We start from the raw sequence: 9,321 nt of genomic DNA on the forward strand, positions 1-9,321 counted from the left end.
CACGACTCTGGACAGAGTCCCACAGGGCGGCTACGACAATGTTTGTGTTGGTAGTAGTATGAGTTGAGATTATGCCGGTTCATTGTTTAGTTTAGCTAGCTAGCTACATGTCTAAACAAAAGGTGTGTCTGAGGGTGATTACGGCCATCTACTGTATTTCATGAAGATGTGTACATATCTTGACAATAGTGACCCGGGCAGGCAGCCTAGTGGTTAGAGCGTAGAGGCGGCAGGGTAGCTTAGTGGTTAGAGCGTAGAGGAGGCAGGGCAGCCTAGTGGTTAGAGCGTAGAGGCGGCAGGGTAGCCTAGTGGTTAGAGTGTAGAGGAGGCAGGGCAGCCTAGTGGTTAGAGCGTAGAGGCGGCAGGGTAGCTTAGTGGTTAGAGCGTAGAGGCGGCAGGGTAGCCTAGTGGTTAGAGCGTTGGGACTAGTAACCAGCAGTGTAGCCTAGTGGTTAGAGCGTTGGGACTAGTAACCGTAAAGGTTGCAAGATCGAATCCCCGAGATGACAAGGTACAAATCTGTTGTTCTGCCCCTGAACAAGGCAGTTAACCCACTGTTCCTAGACCAGTTAACCCACTGTTCCCAGGCCGTCATTGAAAATAAGGATTTGTTCTTAACTGACTTGCCTCGTTAAATAAAGGTAAAATAAATAGGTGAGGGTGGTTATAGCATTTCTTTCACATGACCCATCGATTTTGACAAGTGTGTTGGGTTAGCGTCATCTAATAATTATAAAATAATTATAAAATATTTTTATCTGGACAGTTTCTGTTTTTTGATATTTCTACTCTGCCTGTAACCATTTCACTGTACCTTCTGTATCCTGTTCATGTGACAAATAAACTTTTATTTGATATGGTGTGAGTTTACCAGAGATGTGAAGAACAACAGGACCTGCACCAAAGACAGATTAGGATTTAGGACGAGATAAAGACAAGGACTAGATAAAGTGTATTTTTACCTGAAGTTTTAACTTATTGTAGGCTACTACTTTCACCACTTTTAGTCTTGAAATCTTTGGTTGTTTTTTACCCACACTACTTTACTCCCTCTGTTTAGCAGATGGCCTCGCATGTGAATCCTTAAAGAGATGGGTGGGGCTAAGGCTTAAGAGGGTGTGAACGATGCTGAATGGGTGTAGACAAAGATGAGCTCTCCAGTAGGTGAACCAAAACATATTCAAGTACCATTTTTTTCAAAAGTGGGATTACAAATTGATCAACTATCAAAGCAGAATTACCTTCTCATTGTTCCTCAACTGCTGTGTATGATATACCCATTTTCCAGCTCTGAGTCTCTACTTTTATCCAATGTCAAAAACACAATTTCAAAATTTGTTACGTGTGACCCGAATCGAGGCAGTCGGTAAAAGTTTTTTTTCTGTGGCAGTAAAATGTTTTATGCGCTAAATCAATATCTGATCAATATCTGGATTATAAACATTCTAAAAGTTTGGAGTATCTTCATCTATTGACCAACTGTTGCATTTATTAGAATTGTTTATGACCGTTGCAAATGTGTTTCGGTGTCTATCACTGCCATATGAGTATTTAAAAAAACTTGAGCTATACCTTAACATCTCAATCAAACTGTCGTGCTATTGTTTTGTTTACAGCATTTGAAAAAAGCGTAGACAGTGTGTTGTATCTAACCTGTTCTCCTCAGGTATGTACAGGGCCATCATGGTGAGGGGTTAGGATTAGCGTGGACAGTGTGTTGTATCTAACCTGTTCTCCTCAGGTATATGCAGGGCCATCATAGTGAGGGGTTCGGTACACTCCACCATCCAGCCCAGCCTCTCGCTGACCCTGCCGACCTCTGGGTCCAGGAAGTGGTTGGGCATGCGGGACCAGATGACGGGGGTCAACATCTGGATGTCCAGTCGGGGTGGGCACTGGGGCACTGGGTTCTTACGCTCACTACGGAACATGGCTGCTGAGATTGGCATGATGTTCTGAGAGTAGAAGAAGACGCAACGGTGTTATGGTCAAACACATCTCAATAAGGGGAGTGGTTATCTGGTAGGAAATCAATAAGGGGAGTGGTTTTCTGGTAGAAGAGCTATAAGGGGAGTGGTTTTCTGGTAGAGCAATAAAGGGAGTGGTTTTCTGGTAGAGCAATAAGGGGAGTGGTTATCTGGTAGGAAATCAATAAGGGGAGTGGTTTTCTGGTAGAAGAGCTATAAGGGGAGTGGTTTTCTGGTAGAAGAGCAATAAGGGGAGTGGTTTTCTGGTAGAGCAATAAGGGGAGTGGTTATCTGGTAGAAGAGCTATAAGGGGAGTGGTTTTCTGGTAGAGCAATAAGGGGAGTGGTTTTCTGGTAGAGCAATAAGGGGAGTGGTTTTCTGGTAGAAGAGCTATAAGGGGAGTGGTTTTCTGGTAGAAGAGCAATAAGGGGAGTGGTTTTCTGGTAGAGCAATAAGGGGAGTGGTTTTCTGGTAGAGCAATAAGGGGAGTGGTTTTCTGGTAGAAGAGCAATAAGGGGAGTGGTTTTCTGGTAGAAGAGCTATTAGGGGAGTGGTTTTCTGGTAGAAGAGCTATAAGGGGAGTGGTTTTCTGGTAGAAGAGCTATAAGGGGAGTGGTTTTCTGGTAGAAGAGCTATAAGGGGAGTGGTTTTCTGGTAGAAGAGCTATAAGGGGAGTGGTTTTCTGGTAGAAGAGCAATAAGGGGAGTGTTTTTCTGGTAGAAGTGCTATAAGGGGAGTGGTTTTCTGGTAGAAGAGCTATAAGGGGAGTGGTTTTCTGGTAGAAGAGTAATGAGGGGTTCAGGAGAGACAACAGTAGTGGAATGGTCATTATCAACAGGAACTCATACTGAGGGGTTCAGGAGAGACAACAGTAGTGGACTGGTCATTATCAACAGGAACTCATACTGAGGGGTTCAGCAGAGACAACAGTGGAATGGTCATTATCAACAGGAACTCATACTGAGGGGTTCAGGAGAGACAACAGTAGTGGACTGGTCATTATCAACAGGAACTCATACTGAGGGGTTCAGGAGAGACAACAGCAGTGGAATGGTCATTATCAACAGGAACTCATACTGAGGGGTTCAGGAGAGACAACAGTAGTGGAATGGTCATTATCAACAGGAACTCATACTGAGGGGTTCAGGAGAGACAACAGTAGTGGACTGGTCATTATCAACAGGAACTCATACTGAGGGGTTCAGGAGAGACAACAGTAGTGGAATGGTCATTATCAACAGGAACTCATACTGAGGGGTTCAGGAGAGACAACAGTAGTGGAATGGTCATTATCAACAGGAACTCATACTGAGGGGTTCAGGAGAGACAACGTAGTGGACTGGTCATTATCAACAGGAACTCATACTGAGGGGTTCAGGAGAGACAACAGTAGTGGACTGGTCATTATCAACAGGAACTCATACTGAGGGGTTCAGGAGAGACAACAGTAGTGGACTGGTCATTATCAACAGGAACTCATACTGAGGGGTTCAGGAGAGACAACAGTAGTGGAATGGTCATTATCAACAGGAACTCATACTGAGGGGTTCAGGAGAGACAACAGCAGTGGAATGGTCATTATCAACAGGAACTCAAACTGAGGGGTTCAGGAGAGACAACAGCAGTGGAATGGTCATTATCAACAGGAACTCATACTGAGGGGTTCAGGAGAGACAACAGTAGTGGACTGGTCATTATCAACAGGAACTCAAACAGGGGTTCAGGAGAGAACAGTGGAATGGTCATTATTAACAGGAACTCAAACTGAGGGGTTCAGGAGAGACAACAGTAGTGGACTGGTCATTATCAACAGGAACTCAAACAGGGGTGCAGGAGAGACAACAGTAGAATAGAAAGGAGAATGGTGTAGTTCAGAGAATGGGACAAGGTCAGACGTGTGAGTGTGGAGTACTTTAGGATGAGGGAGTGGAAAGGGAGGGGGAGGAGAAGCAGGAGGTTGTGGAGGAGGTGGAGGAGGATATGGAGGAGCAGGAGGTTGTGGAGGAAGAGGAGGAGGATGTGGAGGAGCAGGAGGTTGTGGAGGAGGAGGAGGAGGAACATGAGGAAGAGGTGGAGGAGGAGAAGGATGTGGAGGAGGAGGAGAATGTGGAGAGGAAGGATGTGGAGGAGAAGGATGAGGATGAACATGAGGAAGAGAAAGAGGATGAGGAAGAGGAGGAGGATGTGGAAGAAAAGGAAGAAGGAGGAGGACTCTGACCTTAAGTTTCCCCAGCTCCAGCTGTACCATGTTCTGACTGGAGGGCTGGACGAACACAGCAGGAAACAGCTTTGTGTTGGGCTCCACCTGGAAGAAACAAAATACCTCTGTCAACAACAACAGTCATCCTCAGTGGCATAGCCAACATGTGCATAGGAGTCTCACCACACACACCTGATACTACACACACCCAGTCATCCTCAGTGGCATAGCCAACATGTGCATAGGAGTCTCACCACACACACCTGATACTACACACACCCACACAAATACACACACACACACCTGGTAGAAGGTGTTTATCTCCTTCCCATTGGCTGTGAATGTCATGAGGCCTGTTGCCAGGTCGACCAGGCAGCCAACCACAGTGTCCTCCTGGCTGAACCTGGCCTGCTGGGAGCTGTTGCCGAAGTCTCCTCCCCACACCATGTAGCAGTTACTATGCTTCATACTGTAGACACAGACCAGTTATAACCTGTTATTAGCATCCATAACCTCTCTGCCCCAGACCATATACATCAAATGTATTTATAAAGCCCTTCGTACATCAGCTGATGTCTCAAAGTGCTGTACAGAAACCCAGCCTAAAACCCCAAACAGCAAGCAATGCAGAAGTAGAAGCATATAACAGTTATTATGCTTCATAATGAGGACACAGACCAGTTATAACCTGTTACTAGCATCCATAACCTCTCTGCCCCAGACCATATAGCAGTTACTACACCTGCATTGCTTTCAGTACTTTGTTTCTACCAAAAAAATAATATTGTAGGGACAAAGAGATGCTACAATGTGTTTCTAGAAATTCCTCACTGTAAACACAGAAACAGTGAAACATATGGGTACAGTGTCCCTCCAGGTAGACGTGTGATGTCACTTACCTGTCGTGGATGTTGCCCTTGTCGTCTCCCACGGTTAAGGTGACGTTCCGGACCTTGGAGAGGTCAAAGTTGGGGTCGTACATGTGGTAGTCGGGGGTTACCCAGCCGATCCACACCCCAGTGGGCTCCTGGCCAGCGAAGATTCTCACCGAGTAGTAGTACTGCAGATATACAGGGGGGGGGGGGGGGGGGCGTTCAGGGTTAAGGTGCATGCTGGGAAATCTAAGAGTACGGAACTCTGGAACGGTCAGGATTTGGGTTCAAGTAAACCTTCCCAGGGTTCCAATTTAAAAATGTTCCTTCCCAGGATTGCCTTGAGTTTGTAGTTTGTAGTTTGTGTGTGTGTGTGTGTGTGTGTGTGTGTGTGTGTGTGTGTGTGTGTGTGTGTGTGTGTGTGTGTGTGTGTGACTGCGTGTGTGTTCACCGTGGTGGTATTCTGGATAATCTCCACATCATCTCTGTCATCTGGGACCACGTCCTGCTGTAACCGTGGCACCAAGGGAGGGGTTGGGGGAGGGTTGATGGTAGCTGCCTTCTTAGCCCTAGCAAACAACCTGGACACACAGCGGAGAAACATTTATTTGCCTTTGTGTAACCAGATAAGAGAACACATTCTATTTGATGTATCGATCTTCTCGCTGTAGTTGACTGAAATATACCTCCAGCTATAGGTCTCTGCTATTCCTTATCCTTAATGATCCTCATCTCTACCCTCTGTTCTCCTCTACGCATCCTCATCAGTCACTACTAACCCTCTGTTCTCTACACATCCTCATCAGTCACTACTAACCCTCTGTTCTCCTCTACACATCCGCATCAGTCACTACTAACCCTCTGTTCTCCTCTACACATCCTCATCAGTCACTACTAACCCTCTGTTCTCCTCTACACATCCTCATCAGTCACTACTAACCCTCTGTTCTCCTCTACACATCCTCATCAGTCACTACTAACCCTCTGTTCTCCTCTACACATCCTCATCAGTCACTACTAACCCTCTCTTCTCCTATACACATCCTCATCAGTCACTACTAACCCTCCGTTCTCCTCTACACATCCTCATCAGTCACTACTAACCCTCTGTTCTCCTCTACACATCCTCATCAGTCACTACTAACCCTCTGTTCTCCTCTACACATCCTCATCAGTCACTACTAACCCTCTGTTCTCCTCTACACATCCTCATCAGTCACCATGGCCTTTTTTTTGCCTTTACCTCCCTTATCTCACCTCATTTGCTCACATTGTATATAGGCTTATTTTTCTACTGTATTATGGACTGTATGTTTGTTTTACTCCATGTGTAACTCTGTGTTGTTGTGTTATGTGTCAAACTGCTATGCTTTATCTTGGCCACGTCGCAGTTGTAAATGAGAACTTGTTCTCAACTTGCCTACCTGGTTAAATAAAGAAAAAATAAATAAATAAAGTCACTACTAACCCTCTCTTCTTGCCCTTCTCTGACATCGCGTCCTTTTCTATCTCGGGCGTCTCCTTGGCGACAGATGGTTCCTTTTCCTTCTCTTCCTGCTCCTTCTTACTGGCTGACTTCTTCAGAACCTCAAACTCCGAGTCCGGCTCCACCTCCAGAACCTCGTCCTCGTGGATGGTCAACGTGCGGGTCAGCGGCGTGGTCCCGGCTGTGATCTTGAAGACCTCGTCAAACTCCACGGGCATGCTCAGGCGGAGGAACAGCATGTCAGTGTTGGCATTCTGGGAACCGAACGTCTTGTGGGTCAGCTTCAGGCAGGGAGCGCTGTCCACTGTCCCGTCCACGCGGGACACCTGGAGGGGGAGAGAAGAGTAAAGAATAGAGAAGAAGAGCAACGAAGAGAGAAGAAGAGAGAAGAAGAAGAGCGAAGAAGAGCGAGGAGGAGAGAAGAAGAGTGAAGAAGAGCGAAGAAGAGAGAAGAAGAGGAGACCTCCATGAACAACAGTGACAGGGAAATACTGGATAACTCCTAGATCACTAAAGAAATCTCCGGTCTCCTCACTAGAACCTCCTGCTAAACGTATTCCCTGCAAATGCCAAGTATCACTTACTATTGTTGAGTATCTCAAGTCATACCTACCAGCAATCAACATACTCTGGAAGTATCATATTTCTACAATGGATTACTGAATATATGTAGCTTCTACTGTTTATAAGAAACATTTGAAACAGAGCACTTCAGACGCATTTCATTTTAGAGGTCCAGTACAGTAACACAATGTGGCGGGATGATTCCCTCTCTATCGCTAACTAACTAAGGATGATTCCCTCTCTATCGCTAACTAACTAAGGATGATTCCCTCTCTATCGCTAACTAACTAAGGATGATTCCCTCTCTATCTCTAACTAACTAAGGATGATTCCCTCTCTATCTCTAACTAACTAAGGATGATTCCCTCTCTATCGCTAACTAACTAAGGATGATTCCCTCTCTATCTCTAACTAACTAAGGATGATTCCCTCTCTATCTCTAACTAACTAAGGATGATTCCCTCTCTATCGCTAACTAACTAAGGATGATTCCCTCTCTATCCCTAACTGAATAAGGATGATTCCCTCTCTAAATAAAGCCTATCCAACTAAATAAGGATGATTCCCTCTCTAAATAAATCAGAAAGAATCTTGAAATGCATTTGATGTAAGAAACGTGCTATATAAATAAAGTTTGATTTGATTTCAATAAATTAGACCCCACGAACCCTGTCAGATACAGGATACCCCAAATCGTATTATCCTGGTCATTAAGTCAACTACCACAATGTATTGGTGGGTAGTAGGTCAGTACCTAAATGTGTTGGTTGTTATTGGGTCAGTACCTCAAGGTGTTGGTGGTTATTGGGTCTGTACCTCAAGGTGTTGGTGGTTATTGGGTCAGTACCACAATGTGTTGGTGGTTATTGGGTCAGTACCACAATGTGTTGGTGGTTATTGGGTCAGTACCACAATGTGTTGGTGGTTATTGGGTCAGTACCTCAATGTGTTGGTGGTTATTGGATCAGTACCTCAATGTGTTGGTGGTTTTTGGGTCAGTACCTCAATGTGTTGGTGGTTAGTTGGCACAGGGGCGAACTGTGGCAGGCTCTTGCTGAACCACATGGTAATGTCTCTCTTCATGTTGATGGCAAATGGTTCGAAGCCCTCCTGGAGACCACAGATGGCGAAGTAGCGCAGACTGCTGACGTTCTGACCCAGGTTGATCCTGCCCACCTGGGACAGGCCCAGGGTGCACACTGGGATGAAGCCTGAAGAGGTAGAAGAGGAGAGTTGGGTTCACTACAGCAGTGCACTACATTACACCAGGGCCCATAGGGAAGTGGAGCTGCAGGAGAATTCATTTGACCAAGGCCCATAGGGAAGTGGAGCTTCCCTTCAGGTTCTGAAGCAGGTCCTGGAGATCTATAGTGCATTCTGCATTTTATTCTGTCCCAGCACTGGTGCACCTGGTTTAACCAATCAACTAATGGTTGAACCTTCTGTGTTACTGCTTTAATGGAACCATGCGGGTTCCTGCTGCACACCCATGAGCTCCCCAGACATATAGAGCCTGTATTAAACCACCCTGTAGCTCCCCAGACATATAGAGCCTGTATTAAACCACCCTGTAGCTCCCCAAACCTATAGACCCTGTATTAAACCACCCTGTAGTTCCCCAGACATATAGAGCCTGTATTAAACCACCCTGTAGTTCCCCAGACATATAGAGCCTGTATTAAACCACCCTGTAGTTCCCCAGACCTATTGACCCTGTATTAAACCACCCTGTAGTTCCCCAGACCCCTACATGGTGTATATTGAACCACGACAACACCACTATTACCTTCTCCTATCTCGATGTCCTTGAAAGCCATGTCCGAGCCAGAGTCGCTGATGAGCATCTCTCCGTTCAGGGTGAACATGATGTTTTGTTCGGTCAGGTCGATCATACACCCCACCACGTCACCCGACTGCCACTGGCGACCAAACGGGTCATTACCCACGTGCCAGCGCTGGGCCTGGAGGGACAAACAAACTCCAGGTTAGATAAATAAAAGTTATATAAATATGAAACTATGAAAAAGTAAAATAAAATGTATTAATACATTGGTTTGGTAAAACATTTGTAAAAAAAAAAAAAAACATGTCTTGACTAATGGTAAGTGCCTTGATAAAGAGTATAGGAATACAGCTACACATGAATACAGCTACACATGAATACAGCTACACATGAATACAGCTACACATGAATACAGCTACACATGAATACAGCTACACATGAATACAGCT

The 9,321-nt window shown here is 45.5% G+C and overlaps 1 protein-coding gene across 6 annotated transcripts in view; it reads right to left on the reverse strand.

Moving 5' to 3' along the window:
• ryr1b (ryanodine receptor 1b (skeletal)) overlaps positions 1 to 9,321 on the reverse strand; it is a 233,601-nt gene that overhangs the window by 146,704 nt on the left and 77,576 nt on the right. For all 6 annotated transcript variants that reach the window (XM_036961172.1, XM_036961171.1, XM_036961170.1 and 3 more), the window contains exons 27-34: positions 8,876 to 9,050; positions 8,092 to 8,300; positions 6,508 to 6,851; positions 5,491 to 5,620; positions 5,067 to 5,227; positions 4,471 to 4,636; positions 4,186 to 4,272; positions 1,729 to 1,955 (exon numbers count right to left, since the gene is read on the reverse strand). In XM_036961172.1, coding sequence (XP_036817067.1) covers positions 1,729 to 1,955; positions 4,186 to 4,272; positions 4,471 to 4,636; positions 5,067 to 5,227; positions 5,491 to 5,620; positions 6,508 to 6,851; positions 8,092 to 8,300; positions 8,876 to 9,050 — 1,499 coding nt within the window. The remainder of the gene's footprint in view (positions 1 to 1,728; positions 1,956 to 4,185; positions 4,273 to 4,470; positions 4,637 to 5,066; positions 5,228 to 5,490; positions 5,621 to 6,507; positions 6,852 to 8,091; positions 8,301 to 8,875; positions 9,051 to 9,321) is intronic.

This window comes from Oncorhynchus mykiss, chromosome 24 (genome assembly GCF_013265735.2).
Source record: "Oncorhynchus mykiss isolate Arlee chromosome 24, USDA_OmykA_1.1, whole genome shotgun sequence".
Lineage (NCBI taxonomy): Eukaryota > Metazoa > Chordata > Actinopteri > Salmoniformes > Salmonidae > Oncorhynchus > Oncorhynchus mykiss.